This window comes from Grampus griseus, assembly GCF_964374135.1.
Source record: "Grampus griseus genome assembly, chromosome: 11".
Lineage (NCBI taxonomy): Eukaryota > Metazoa > Chordata > Mammalia > Artiodactyla > Delphinidae > Grampus > Grampus griseus.
In genome coordinates this window covers 52,871,247-52,886,868 of record NC_139005.1, presented here as the reverse complement: position 1 = coordinate 52,886,868, position 15,622 = coordinate 52,871,247, and the positions used below count along the sequence as shown (strand labels likewise).

The following is a 15,622-nucleotide window of genomic DNA, read 5'->3' as shown; positions in this document are numbered from 1 at the left end:
ATAGAGTTCATTTTGTTAAATAGGCGGCACTCAAGAAGCCTGAAAACGGGCTTCCCTGGTGGCGCAGTGGTTGAGAGTCCGCCTGCCGATGCAGGGCATACGGGTTCGTGCCCCGGTCCGGGAAGATCCCACATGCCGCGGAGCGGCTGGGCCCATGAGCCATGGCTGCTGAGCCTGCGCGTCCGGAGCCTGTGCTCTGCAATGAGAGAGGCCACGACGATGAGAGGCCTACGTACCGGGAAAAAAAAAAAAAAGCTTGAAAATAACATTGCAGATGAGTAATGCTGCAATTTTGCATCTGTTCCGTGATCCCATTAATTTCCTTAACTAGAGCTGAGCAGAACAAACAAATTGTCTGGCTCCTTTCACCTCTTTTGCTAATAGTGGTAAACCTTCTGTTGTGATATAGAAGCTGTTTGTAATATCATTAAGATCTGTTTAGGCTCACTTTGCAACTTCCTGGTGACCCTGCATTCTTCCTTCTCAGAAAGTTTCTTTTCTGGTTCAACACTTCAGTTGCTCCTTTCTAAGCTGGACCAGCCTCAAGGAGACAGCGTCTTGGAGTGCTTCCACCTCCAAAATGGTCTGAGCGTAAATGACAGTTATCACCTTCCTCCCAAGCTGCAGGGCCTTACCGCTGCCAGTTGGGCCGACGCCCGAGAAGGCAGATGGATTTGGAAGTGCAGCCTGCAGCTAACTCAGGCAGCCCAGGCTTTATTCTCACTCTTTGAATGAGGCTGATTGGGTCTGCATCACCTTGGAGAAGGAATCTAGACCTTGGAGTAGCCGGAGGGGTGACTCACAAAGCTAGGACCCAGTGACTGCCTGCTAACAGGCATTTATCCTTTCGCTCATTTGTTTAGGCATTTACTGGAGCCTCCTTGGTACCAGGCATAGTTCTAGGCTCTGGGCATGTGAATATAAAAAATCGTAATTTTCAAGGTGATCCTGTTCTAATTAAGGAGACACATAGAGCGAAAAGCATATAAACTAGACCATGCATTCCAGATGGGGGCAAAAATTGGTTCTCAGGTGTAAGGGAAAAGAACCTGAAAAAAATAGATACATATGTATGTGTAACTGAATCACTTGGCTGTACACCTGAAACTAACACAACATTGTAAATCAACTCCACTTCAATTTAAAAAAATAAAATTTGGTTCTCAGGGAGCAAAGAATCTTAGATATTACGTTACAATAGTTTGTGACCCTCCAAAGCTCAGCCCTACCCGACTGACTCTTATTCCCTCGTATTTAATTTCTCTCATTAGGGAGAATTTAAATTTAATTTTTCTCCTTGATGGGAGGAAAGGAGGCAATAATTTTTTTTTAAAGAAGTTGAGAAACACTAGAAAAATACACAGGAGCTGTAGGATCTCATTGGAAAGGTCTCTAGTCTCAGCTGAGGAGCCAGGAAGGCTTCCAGAGATATAAGACATCTGAGCCAAGTTTTAAAGGAAGAGTAGCGATTCTCCAGCGGAGGAAAGACGTCTGCTTCCAGGGAGTAACACGTGCAAGGTTAAAGATGTGAACAAAGTGTCTTTAAATGGACCACAGGTCGTTCAGTGGGGAGAGAATTAGATTGGATTGGGATGGGAAAGGATAGTGGAAGACAGAGGCTCCAGCCCTGTTCATGCCAAGGGGTTGCCCTTTATTTTTCAGAAATCTGGGACCTGATGGAAAGCTTCAAGGAAGAGAGTGACATGTTCAGATTTATGCTTTCAGAATATTCTGGGAAGAAAAGAGATGGAATTCAGTGTTGGCAAGACTGGTGAAAGTAGATGTGGGAGAGAGGGACAAAGTCTGGATCCGAAGTAGGAAAACAATTTAGGAAGACACCATTGCTGTGAACAACTGGGCAGAGCTGACATGGGGCCTCCTCAAGAGCACATGGCAGTAGGATGCTTTGGGAACCCTGCCTGGTGGGCAGATGGGTCATGGGGTCTGGACAAGACAGTGTACAGGCAGCCGTCGTCAGCTAAGAGAGTACGGAAGCCAAACTAATTAAATGTGTCTTTACTCAAGGCATCCACATAGGGTTTTCTAAGGGAATTAATATTTTTTCTTTTTAAAAAATTACTATGAAAATATATTTAAAAATAGAGAAAGATGGTGTAATGAACCAGCCCACATCACCTAGCATCAACAGTTAGCAACTTAGAATCAGTCTTGCTTCAGATCTACTCCCACCCTAATTTCCGCACCCCACCCACACACTGAATTATTCTGAAGAAATTCCAGACATCATATCATTGCATCTTGCAAATATTATTAATGTATCCCTAAACAATACTCTTATAAAAGACTTCTAAAATACATAACTAAATATCATCACAATTTTAAATATTAGCAATAATTCTTTTTTAAAATTTATTTACTTATTTATTTGTTTGTTTGTTTATTTATTTTTGGCTGCATTGGGTCTTTGTTGCCGCACGTGGGCTTTCTCTAGTTGCGGCGAGCCGGGGCTACTCCTCGCTGCAGTGCACAGGCTTCTCATTGCGGTGGCTTCTCTTGTTGCGTAGCATGGGCTCTAGGTGCGTGGGCTTCAGTAGTTGTGGCTCTCGGACTCTAGAGCACAGGCTCAGTAGTTGTGGCGCACAGGCTTAGTTGCTCTGCGGCATGTGGGATCTTCCTGGACCAGGGGTCAAATCCGTGTCCCCAGCATTGGCAGGCAGATTCTTAACTGTGCCACCAGGGAAGCCCCAAAATATTAGCAATAATTCTTAATCTCCTCAAATATGTACTCAATGTTCCCATCTCCCTGGTTTTCATATACATGGGTAGACAGGTTTTTAAAACACAGTTGGTTTGAATTAGGATCCAAAAAGAAGTATTCATTGCTTTTGGTTGTAACGTCTCTTAAATTTACCCATTCTCATTTTTGTTTCCAAGTTTTTTATTTGTTGAAGGAATCAGAAATAAACTACATTTTTGTCATAATCTAAATATAGCATCACTTCTTCATTAATATACAGCCATTTTCTTGGTTTGCATCTCACCACTATTTAAATTCATTGAGTCCCTAACAATTGCCTTTTGTTATTGGGACGCCTCAGCTGCCTAATTTAAAATGTTCCTACATAAAGTGGCCTGAAACCATCCTAAACCAGTGTACTCCATTCTGGTGTTATTTTGTCATCTTATGTGCAAGTTGCAAAACTGTCCAGAAATAACACAGGGCACTCACTCTGGGTTACCTGAAGGATGAGCTAGCTGGAACCAATTTCTCCCCCTTCTCCTGGTGAATGGGACTGCACCCCAGCTCACCTTCCTATGGGCCAGTGGTTGTTTTCATCTAGACTAAAGTTTCCACTGAAGCTTCCCACAGGTTCCTGGGTTCTGGGCAGCTGGGTTCCATGTACTTGGTAACTGCCATTTCCCACAACTCCCATAAAGAGCTGATGGCCACATCCAGAATGCTTGGTGCCCATTGACAAGGCAGTGCTCACACTTAGGGCAATAAAAGGGCAGGGTCTTCCCACTGGCGCACACACCCACGCTGAATGGCCAGTAGAGTGCCCAGCGGTAACTAACACTTAACTATATCAAGGTTTACTAATCAAATGACTCACCTAGAATTTTATGCAGACTATAGTTGGTGGCACAGACTGCAAACTACATGTCATCTGTCCTGTAATACCCTATTCATTTATGTCAACGCCAGTTCTGACAGGTGATGGTCTATCACAGTGTAGAAAAAGTTTTGACTGTCCCTCCATTTTTGGTTACTCTGCATCCTGGCGCTTCTCTCAGCAGCTGCTTGGCAGCCCGTCACCAGCCTGTTGACCACAACTAAAGTAGAACCCTGGAAGAAGTGTGTAAACCATGAAACAGAGCCGTCGAAGCCTTGATGTGGAGGATTCTCAGCTGCCAGTATAAATTTGAGTCTAATGTTGAAGATGTTCATACCCTAGGATGTTGATTTAAGCATTCCAGTGTGTGGTAGATGGTCTTTATTCTCTATGTACGGAGCTGCTTCTTCCTCCACTGAGGGAGTGGAGGCAATGGGTACGTCCCAGAGCTCGCAATCTGTGGCCAGAAGTGAAGTAAGTGCTGGCAGGAAAGGACACATCGCTTCCTACATTTCTCTATAGACATTTCATTTTATATTCATTATAATTCTTCACCGCACACACAGATCATTGAATTGTTAATTCAAGCTTTTCTATTCCTCCTTAGTTTAGGGTCTCATATCATAAATGAACAGCTGCTCATTGCAGAAATGTGACTCTATTAATGCTTCTCCGGGATACAGCCTGACTATAAAAACTGACTGTTTTGTTCAAGTATCTACTGGACCATTTCATTGTATCCTTAGGTACAGCAATGAACAACTCCTTAACCACTCACAGCTCCCAGGCCCAAGGAATAAAGCAAGAAATGCTCAAGAACTTTTAGCATGTCATAAGCAAATAAAACCCTTTGAATTCTGAGACTGCATATTTGCAACTTTGATGCAGTCAAAATACCCAGCCATGCGAAAGGTGTCCCATGACATCTTTCAAGCCAATGCTTTAGGCAGACCACACTCACAAATGTTTTCCTTCATAGGAACATTAAATGGGGAAACTTAGCTCACGAGAGTGTGGCAACCTGGCATGTGCTACTGAAATGTAACTTACGTGGCTCCTAGTCTCAAGAACAGCGGACAGATAATCATTCAAACATCTGTTTTACTATCTGTGTATTTGTGAATAAGATTCACAGATTTTGTGAATAAGATTCACATTTTAAGACACAGAGGAACAATAGGTAAAGATTCCAGATTTCCAAGCCCCACTTAACCACGCATATGTTAAAGTTTGCTCCAACCGTGAGTTAAATCAACTTTTCTATATTGAGAGTTAGCTTGCCTGTAAAGCCTGAAAATAGGAATTGCGGAGCCCAGTCTCTGTTTACTGCGTGACTCTCTCCACCCATATCGCCTCCTCAGCGGTGTGTTCAGTCCACGGATATTTGTGGCACACTCACAAAATGCTGGGCAAGCGCTGTGCCAGGCAGGGACATTGTCTAAAGGGCCCGCAGTGCCGGCTGGGAAGCTCGCTCACAGATTTAAAACATAAGTCATCAGGCAGAGAACCCCTTCCCTGACACTGGTAACAACTACATCCCTGTATTAGAATGGTATATCCTACTGAGGAAATGCTACTTCCCCAAATAATTATTTTCTGAGACACAGTGCTTTGATGATGATGTTTTGAATTTCTTGTTTTATGTGTGAATATATGTGTCTTTTTACTCTGCTTCTTCCGAAGAAACCAATTACGACTCGTTGGCATTTATTGCAGATGAGCAAGAAAGTTCCGGAGCAATTATTTACACCGTGGAGCTGAAGCGCTACGGGGGGCCCCTTGGCATCACGATTTCAGGAACTGAAGAGCCTTTTGATCCTATTATCATTTCAAGCCTCACCAAAGGAGGGTTAGCTGAAAGGTAACATTCGAAGCAACTTCTACAATCACCTGTCTGAAATGGGTTTCCTCCCTCACAGCCACATAAAAACATGCTCCCCTCTCCTGCTTGGTTATCTGTTGACTTTTTCAACTCTGCACAAAGGATTGATTTTAGAGCTTGAAAACTCTCAGGCAGAGCTCTGACTTGATCTTGAGGGGCATGTTATAGGCAGTTAAAAGTGTCCCGGGCTTAGCATTGATATTAGTCTCCAGAAATGTGTAAACCGACCACAATTGACTAGAGGTAAATTTATATGGTGTCCATGTTGAGAAGAGGAGACTAAAAGTTCAAGGAGGTTAAAAGGCTTGTCCAATTCAATTCATCAAACATTTCCTGAGCCTCTGTTACCTGACAGGTACCGGGCTTAGCGGCTGAGAGGGTGACAGAAGCTTCGTCTTCAAAGATTTCAGGAAACAGTGCAGTGACTTAATAACATCTTGAAATTTGGAATGCCCATTTGTTCCTTCGGCAATCTGTCTCCATTGGCATGCACCCCACCCCCAGTTTACTGTATTTCTTTCCAAGACACGTTGTAGGACATATTCCAAACCCCATAACCTGATCTGTCCTCCAGTAACCTAGCTCAGGAGTGCACACACACTGTTCATGCTGACACTTGAAGACACTGGTTTGTAAAACAGAGATATAGCATCAAAGAATTTTGGAGCTGCAAATACCTTAGAAATCAGCTCATCCAACATCCTCATCTGTCAGGTGAGGGCACCGAGGCAGCTCAAAAAAGGCTGCCCTGTTGGAGTTTCGTATTCTGATATTAACAGAGACACCTGTGATACGGTATGCTTCAGGTGTCCCCCTGTCCTAGGTTTCTCTGTTAGACAATGAGGAAAAGGATAATATTGATCTGATTCAGCAACCTCCTGGTCAAGTGTTCTATGGCTTACAGCATGGCTCTTTCATAAACTGGAGACTGTTGGTTTTTTTGGCCGTGCCGTCACACAGTTGTGGGATCTTAGTTCCCCGACCAGGGATTGAACCCAGGCCACGTTAGTGAAAGCACCGAGTCCTAACCACTGGACCTCCAGGGCACTCCCTGGAGACTCTTTATGGAAGAATGAATTGATCTCTCTCTTTTTTTTTTTTTAAAGGAAAAAAAATTCCTTGAGAGTAGATGCATCGGTAGACTTGTTAGGCAGCCCCTCATAATCTGTGTGACCCAGTTTCACCTCCGTGGCCCCACTTGCTGCTGCCCAGCACCGCTGCCCACCGACCCCAAAGCAACCTGGGGTCGGACCACTCAGTCACAAGCAGGCTGTGAGCTGGGCTTCCTTCACTCAGGATATTTCAAGTGAGCCAGCACCCCAGAGGCTAGCATATGGGATTCCCACTCTACATCCTTCAACCCAGGTGGAGAGAGCTGAGTGTTTAAACCTTTCCTGAGTTTGACTGCTGTGAGTCTGCTCCTCCCCCATCCTGTGCTTTCAAACAAAGATAGATATGGTGCACATCAGAATCGTAAATTCCAGTCTGCTGGTTCAGAATCGGGTGAGAATGGGACGAGAAGGGAAAAGATCAAAGGTTTATCTATTGCTCAATAAATTAATTTTCTTTTTCCACATTTCAAGCAGGATGTTAAGCCCTTTTACGTGTGTTTTCCTATTTAGCCCTCAGAGCTTCCCTGTGAGATGACTATCCCCATTCTAGTGATGAGGAAACTGACACCTAGAGAGGTGAAAATAAGGTACCCAGGTCACACAGCTGGTAGGTGGCAGAGTTGGATTCAAATTGATTCCTGGGACTTCCCTGGCGGTCCAGTAGTTAGGACTCCACGCTTCCACTGCAGGGGACACAGGCTCGATCCCTGGTCGGGGAACTGAGCTCCTGCAAGTCGCGCAGTGCGGCAAAAAAAAAAAACCAAAAAACGAAACTGATTCCTGAGTTCAGCCTTTTTCAATTCTTGGAATCACCACTGGGGGGTGGCGGGGGGCCTGCCACACCAGGGTCTTGTGTCTAAACCTTGCTTCTGGTAAGCTGGGATGCTGACTGTGTTCAACACTTCTAAGTCTGTAGAAAGGACTGCTCCATGCTAAACATCACTACAGTGATTGTCCCACTTTGCTCGTTTCCTTGGGATTTTTAAGAGGGTTATCAAATGACTCAGCTTTCCTGGAATTTAAACAACCCACAAGTCCATTTTAAATACTAATTAAAACATTTTTTCTGATTTTATTTGAAACTAAAAAGTAATTCACAACAGACGCAGTTATCTTGTAACATTGCTCAGGAGAAGGCAAGGAGTGACTTCTAGAGACCCTTACCAACTCTTTTTTTTTTTTTTTTTTTTTTTGCGGTACGCGAGCCTCTCACTGCTGTGGCCTCTCCCGTTGCGGAGCACAGGCTCAGCGGCCATGGCTCATGGGCCCAGCCGCTCTGCGGCGTGTGGGATCTTCCTGGACCAGGGCACGAACCCGTGTCCCCTGCATTGGCAGACAGACTCTCAACCACTGCGCCACCAGGGAAGCCCTCAAGTCTTTATTATTATGAATAAAGTATATCAGGGAATTTCTATTCAGTAGCATTCAGGGATTATTTCTACCTTTCCTATAATTATTTGGTGTTTCAGAACTGGCGCGATCCACGTAGGAGACCGAATCCTAGCCATCAATAGCAGCAGCTTGAAAGGGAAGCCTCTGAGTGAAGCCATCCATTTGTTACAGATGGCAGGAGAGACTGTCACCTTGAAAATTAAGAAGCAGACAGATGGTGAGTGGGTTGAAAGCCACAATTAAGGATTTGCAGTGCATTTCCTTCCCTTAAAGAATGTGCAAATGTCTACGTGTTTGTTTCTCGGGAAATACACAGCCAGGGAGTGTTGGCGTATCTTTGTATTTAAATTTTCTGTAGTACTTAAGCTCCTTTTCTGTCTTTAAAGCCCAGTCAGCATCAAGTCCCAAGAAGTTCCCCATTGCCAGCCACCTGAGTGACCTGGGAGATGTGGAGGACCCATCTCCAGCACAGAAGCCAGGCAAACTCACCGATACGTACCCCTCCACTGTGCCCAGCGTGGACAGTGCCGTGGACTCGTGGGATGGTTCAGGAATAGAAGGCAGCTACGGGAATCAAGGTATGTCCTAGCCGTGGGGTACAGGAAATTTGTCATTGGTGAAACTCAGGTTTCTCAAAGATCCACCTTCTGCTCCGTGAAAAGAGTATCTTTATTTCACTTGTGTCTGCATCAGTGTAACCATAGTGAACACATTGAATATGGGGGGCTTTCATCTCCTCCTCCTTAATGCTAATAAGTTGTGAACATCTATCCAACACTAGCAGGCCCCCGTTAGACCTACTGCCGTCCAAGTGTTGGATCCAGAGCTTGTCCTTCGAGCACAGTTTAATATGAGGCAAACCACACAATAAATTGGGTCACTGAAGACCGGCCCCATTGTCTTACTTTTTTAGCAAGCTTTCCACAAAGATGGAATGAGGGACAGGGGATGTGCAAAGAGATGAGCCCAAAGATTTGTGACCCCATTTATTCCTGCCTCTTCCCGACTTTTCATGGAAACGTGTAGGGGTTTCCCCCAATGTGCATCATTAGAGAGTTGTAATCATAGTATATTAAAGTGTATTGTAGTTCTTTCTTCACAAACATCATCTTCATGGGACGAAGTATAACCTATATGAAAAGGTAAACCTCACTAACACAATATAAACACACAAAAAGTATTAGACTGAAGACAGAGTATAAACTAAATGCTTCTTTTAAAAATGTTTCCTTCTTAACGATACTTAGCATCGTTAAGATGAAGTGTGTCAAAAATTCTCTCTGTTTCTCCTTATCTGAGCCCTTACCTTCTCTCTAACACCCTGTATAAATTCCAGCCTCCGAATCCCTTTTCTGCTGTTGGTTTAAGTCAGAGAATAAAATACATAAACAGTTTGGAGAACATGTGTTTGGGTGGGAGGGTTGCTTTGTAATAACTTAGGTAACCACTTTTGAGGAGGGTCTGTATCCAGTTTGCCCTCTTCCTGGTTCTAGTTTTTTTCTCTCAGCTGCCTCTGCCTATGTCACTTCCTGTTAAATCCCAAGAAGGATGGACAAAAATGAAAAGAAATGATATTTCAAAGTTATCAAGTCATTACCTGTTAGAGATGGTATTGGAGTTTGGTGGAGAAAATACTTTAGTTTTCTTTTTGTTGTTTTGTTTTTTAAAAAAACAAGAAAATTTTATTTAATTTTTAAAGAAAATTCGATTTTACTGGTTTATTCTTATTCAAGACACTATATATTTTAACAGCTTTTTTGAGATATAATTTACATAACATAAAGTTCACTGTTTTAAATGCACAATTCAGTGTTTTCTTAGTATATGTACAGAGTTGCGCAACCATTACCATAATCTATTATAGAACATTTAGTGACCCCAAAAAGAAACACCATACACATTAGCACACACCCACCCTCTCCACCTAAACCCTAGGTAACCACTAATCTACTTTCTGTCTCTATAGATTTGCCTATTCTGGACATTTCATAGAAGTGGAATCGTATAATATGTGGCCTTTTGTGACTGGCTTCTTTCACTTAGCATAATATTTTTAAGTTCATCCATGTTGCAGCATGTATCAGTACTTCATTTATTTTTATGGCTCAGTAATATTCCTTTGTATGAATAAACAGGTGGAGAAAATATTTTGAACACCCAAAAGAGGATTGGGACTTTCAATTTACCCGGCAAGTAATTTTTTCAAGTATAAATACCTTGTGACAAGTTAGCTATGCCACCAAATAACAGCTATTTTCATTGCCAGGGAGTTGATAAACTCCCAGAGGACACTCTGGATAAAGGACCCAAGTCAAATTCTATGAGCGTAGACTGAGGTTTATTTCTTCGTGTGTTTGTTTATTGTTTATTTACTAATGTGGGAACTTTTTTGTTACACAGATTTTGGTGAGCTATTGATTATAATGAGTTCTGCCCCTAAGTGATATGTGAGAACTCAGCTACTCTATCCTCTTACACAGTAAGATCAGGCCCATGATTAGCACACTGAATATAAGGCCTATCCCTCGTTTATAAAAGATGAAGAAACATTTATTATTTATGAAGGATTTGGAAAATTTGAAATCCTAGACAGGGAATAGTAGTCATAATTATTGGTATGATAAATTTGGCATTTATAAATTAAAAATCATTATGAGTTTGAAGAGAGATTAGAGAGATATAGAGAAAATGGCAACTGGGATAGAACTGACATCCTCCAAGGTGATGAAAAATTGGTAATAATACCTTGTATTTGTAAAACTAGAGTTTACAAAGCACTTTTACGTAACTCATCTCAAGTGATTCCCATAAGGAACACGGAAGCTGAAATCACAGGATTTCGGTATTAGGAGAGAATTTGAAGTCAGCTAGTCTGGCGTCCAGTGCAGCCCTTGATGTCCTGTCCAGCCTGGCTGCCCGCCGTCGTGCTGCACGGCCTAGAGCGCCCAGAGTGACAAGTTGCTGCCTAACTGCTAAGGCAGCTCTCCCCGCTCCCTGTACTTCGTTCTGACGGCTCAGAGTTCTCCCTTGTATTGAGCTGAGATCTGTCAGCCTGTAGCTTCTGCCTATTCTAGTTCTACCCTCAAGGTCATTCCGAAGTAAAGCCTCCTCGACACTTGACAACCCTTCAGCTGCTCAAAGACAGCTCTCATGCCTCTCTTGAGTCTTTCCTTCTCTAAGCAAAGTAGCCCCAGTTCCTTTCACTGTTCCTCACATAACTTACCTTTGAGTGTTTTTGTCATCCTGGGGGCCTCTCTTCTGAATACGTTCAAGTTTAACTCTATACAAGTGTAGCACTCAGAAAGGAAAGTCATACTATAGTATGGCAGCCCGGAGCAACTCAAGCCTGCCACCTTCATCATTGGAAATTGTAGAACCCATCAGTGCAGGCTACCTCACCATAAGAATTTTGGTGGGGAAAAAAAGAAAGAATTTTGGTGGGCACGTCCTAGTCACTCATTGTGATCTTATTGTTTACCAAGATCTCAAAGTCTGTCTTTTTCCCCTTTACTTGTGATATTGGGTTAAACCAGATCTCTCCAGATAGTGCTTGTGAAGTTGACTTTTTTTTTTATAAATTTATTTAATTTTATTTATTTATTTTTGGCTGTGTTGGGTCTTCGTTGCTGCATGCAGGCTTTCTGTAGTTGCAGCGAGCAGGGGCTACTCTTCATTGCGGTGCACGGGCTTCTCATTGCGATGGCTTCTCTTGTTGCGGAGCACGGGCTCTAGAGGCGTGTGGGCTTCAGTAGTTGTGGCTCGCGGGCTCTAGAGCGCAGGCTCAGTAGTTGTGGCGCACAGGCTTAGTTGCTCGGTGGCATGTGGGATCTTCCCGGACCAGCACTCGAACCCATGTCCCCTGCATTGGCAGGTGGATTCTTACCCACTGCGCCACCAGGGAAGCCCATGAAGTTGCCTTTTTAAAGGAAGGCCTAGAACCGTACCTTTTTTCCCCTGTGATGTATCATGTTGTGAGATGTAGATTATCTTTCCGCCTTGTCTGCATAGTCTCTCAGCACACTCTCTCTACCATATCTCAAGAAGACTTTTACCTTTAAATCTATAATAGTTGCTCCATTCCCAGTAGGATGTTGTACCTCCGTCATGCGCATCTTCCTCCTTGGGCTAGGAATTCATGTCTCTGCAGCCATGTTCCTTATTGTTCTCTGCTTCTAGTCCAAAATGTCAAGCTTGCCCCATTCATTCATTAAGTAAATATGTAATGACTGGCACAATAAAAGCCAATATATGATGGGTATACAATGTTGGACAAAAGAGGTATGGTCCTTATTCTTGTGGAGGAGGTTACCCAGCTGAAGGGCCAGACAATTAACAAGTACCAACAGAGTGAATTTTTACTTAGTTAATGAAAAGGGAAAAAGGATGGAGTAATCAAAGCTGATGGAGAAAGAAGGACTGTGTTTCAAGAAGTCTTACAGTGGGATGACGCTCAGTTCTCTTGATGCACACCTTTTCTAGTCTGCTTCTGGGCCAGCTTCTTCCACTCCCCATTCTCTTGACTCTTATACTATGCATGCCTCTCTGCCTTATCAAGAGCTTATGCTTTTGGCCCCCTTGTCTTATTTATTCCTCCTTCAGACTCTCAGAAAACGCTGTGATTGCTTTCCTTAGAGTTTGCAAAGGTCAATCAGTACAAGAGGAGACTGACAAATTGATGGTACCTGGACTATCATACTCGTGGACGGTGAGGCTCTTGTGACGTCTGTAACTCTTGACTCTTAAGTCAGGCAGTCTGATCCTGTCATGTGTATTCTTTAGATAGTTCTCTCTTTTGCGTTTATTTTTTCTACTTTATTGAGGTGTAACTGACAAAATTATGTGTAGTTAAAGTATACAATGTAATAAGATTTGGTATACATATATATTGTGAAATGATTACCACCAAGTTGATTACCACATCTCTCACCTCGCATAGTTACCATTTATGTGTGTGTGTGTTTGGTGAGAAGGCTTAATGTCTCCTTTCTTAGCATCATGTATACAATACAGTACTGGTAACTATCATCACCAGGCTGTGCATTACGTCCCCAGAACTTATTCATCTTATAAATGAAAGTTTGCACCCTTAGACCCACATCTCTCACCTCCTGCTCCCCAGCCCCTGGCAACCACATACTACTCTCTGTTTCTATGAGTCTGACTTTATTTTTAGGTTCCACAGATAAGTGAGCTCACATAGCATTTGCCTTTTTCTCTCTGGCTTATTTTAGCATTATGTCCTCCAGGTTCATCCATGTTGTTGCAAATGACAGGATTTCCTTCATTTTTATGGCTAAAGCATTTCCCTTGTATATATACATATATCCCACACTTCATACATTCATCCATTGGCAGACACTTAGGTTGTTTCCATATCTTGGCTATCGGGAATAATGATCCAGTGACATAGGAGTAAAGCCATCTCTTCAATACAGATTTTATTTCCTTCGGATCCTTTTTGAGGTCATTATGATCATTGGTATTCTCTCAGAAAAAAGAAAACAACTCCATTTCATCCAGGTTTTCAAATATATTTGCATATAATTATATAATCGCTTATTTGATTCTTGTAATTTTCTTGGTTTCTATAATTATATCCCAAGTATGGTTCTATATTTAATGTATTTGCCCTTTTTTTTTTATAAAGAACCGACTCTTGCATTTATTTAATTCCATTCTGATTTTTTAAAATAAATTTTTGCTTTTAATTTGATTAACTTTGTTCTTCTTAGATTTTGTTCTGTTTATGACTTGAATGCATAATTCATTTATTTCCATTCTTCCTTATAGTTTTCATAAAAGGTGATGGTGATTGATCAAAAAGACACCAACATGTACAGAGTCCAACTTTCCTTGAACGTAGTTAGGTAACACAACATAGTACGTACAAAGAGTAGCACAGAGCAGGAGACTCAGCAGGACTTTCTCCATTGGGGGAGGGTTATTTTTCTCTTCCATTTCTTTTCTGATCTCTACAAGCTCATGTTTCGTCTCCTTCTTTGATTTTGCCTTGCCCAATTTTCCTTGAGCTCTCATATCTCTGATCTCTTGTTTTATAGAGATGTGTATTTTTTTAATTTTGTTGTGATATATTTGGTCATATTCATCATTCACTCCATGGCAGTCTTTTTCTCATGAGTATCCTTCATCTGTTATGGCTTTGTTTTTCTGTGCCTTCTCTCCTTTGTTTAAATATTAACTTGGTATATGTCTCATGCCAGTTACTTTTAAATTACTGCTTACGTTTAAATGAGATGACTTTTTCCTAAATTGGAAGGGCGCAAAATTTACCCCCAGTTCACGGTACCTGTGATGAGTGCATTCTTCCTCAGCCAGCAGAGGGCAGCAACTGCAGGCTGCCACCAATGTAGAATTCCTCTCTGCCAGCCTGGCTCGCTGGGAGATTGCTTCATGCAGTCTGTGGCATGTCTGGAGGTATCTCTCAGCCCACCTCCCTGGCTTTTCCCTGGTGCCAAACCGGCTCTAGGGCGCTTCCTGCCACCAGTCAATGCAATCCATTCTAGTGTTCCAAACAAAACGTTATTGTTTTGCCTATGCCGTGGCCCCTGCTTTGGAGGACCGGGCCTTCTCCATCATCTCTGGTCAGAGGTGTCTCCTCTTGGCGTCTTAGCACCACACCCCGTTTGTCTTTCACGGGATTTGGTAACTTTCCCGTGTATTATGGTTCAATATTCTAGTTTTGCTGAAGATGGACTCTACATTCTGTTCTTTGTTTTGAGGTGATTTCTAAGAGAAAGTAGATCTATCTTTGCTCTGCCATTTTGAAACCACAGTCTCCTCTAAATGCATTGAATATTTCTTGGCAACAACAATTACAAATAGTTACACAAATGTATGATTTGATTTTCTCATTTTTAGCAAAATTGGGGCTTTAGGAAATAAATTTGGCAGGAAATTATCTGGCTCGCTCTCCTGTGCTAAAATTGGCTTTCAAAAATAAAAGTAATGGCAGGAGCTATAATCCCAAAATTGTAGAGTTGAAGATTGATTTTCAAAACCGTTCTCTGATTTTAAACTTTATGAATAAGAACCAGCATCACTTTTCTAAATTAATAGTGAATGTGAATTAAGAGCTACACATGGAAGATATTTATCTGCACCATATTGTGGTACTAAAAACAATATTGAGCATCCGAATTTTACAAATATCTGAGGTGTAGTTACCCTAAAAGTAAAAATTATTATACCAAGTGTCCATCAACTTTCAGAAGTAACTACATTTGTGAAGACTATTTTTTCATCATGCAACTGAATAAAAGTTAAACATTACTCTCAGTGAAAGGAATCTAGGCTGAATTTTATATCTTGTGTTAGTTTTCTTGGGCTGCTGTAACAAGATACCACAGACTAGTGGCTTCAACAACAGAAATTGATTTTCTCACTGTTTGGGAGGCTAGAAGTCCTTGATCAGGTGTTGGCAGATTTCGTTTCTTCTGAAGCCCCTCTCTCCTTGGTCTGCAGGTGGCCACCTTCTCACTGTGTCCTCACATGGCCTTTCTTCTGTGTACCCGCATCCCTGGTGTTTTGTGTGTATCCACATTTCCTCTTCTTATAAGGACACCCATTTGATGGGACCATAGCCCCACCCTTATGACCTCATTTAACTTTAATTACCTCTTTAAAAGCCCTATTTCCAAATA

At 42.2% G+C, this 15,622-nt stretch overlaps 1 protein-coding gene across 11 annotated transcripts in view; it reads left to right on the top strand.

The window, feature by feature from the left end:
* GRIP1 (glutamate receptor interacting protein 1) overlaps positions 1–15,622 on the top strand; it is a gene marked incomplete at both ends in the record, with an annotated part of 697,367 nt that overhangs the window by 635,187 nt on the left and 46,558 nt on the right. For all 11 annotated transcript variants that reach the window (XM_082666950.1, XM_082666958.1, XM_082666956.1 and 8 more), the window contains 3 exons: positions 5,292–5,436; positions 8,039–8,178; positions 8,348–8,539. In XM_082666950.1, coding sequence (XP_082523076.1) covers positions 5,292–5,436; positions 8,039–8,178; positions 8,348–8,539 — 477 coding nt within the window. The remainder of the gene's footprint in view (positions 1–5,291; positions 5,437–8,038; positions 8,179–8,347; positions 8,540–15,622) is intronic.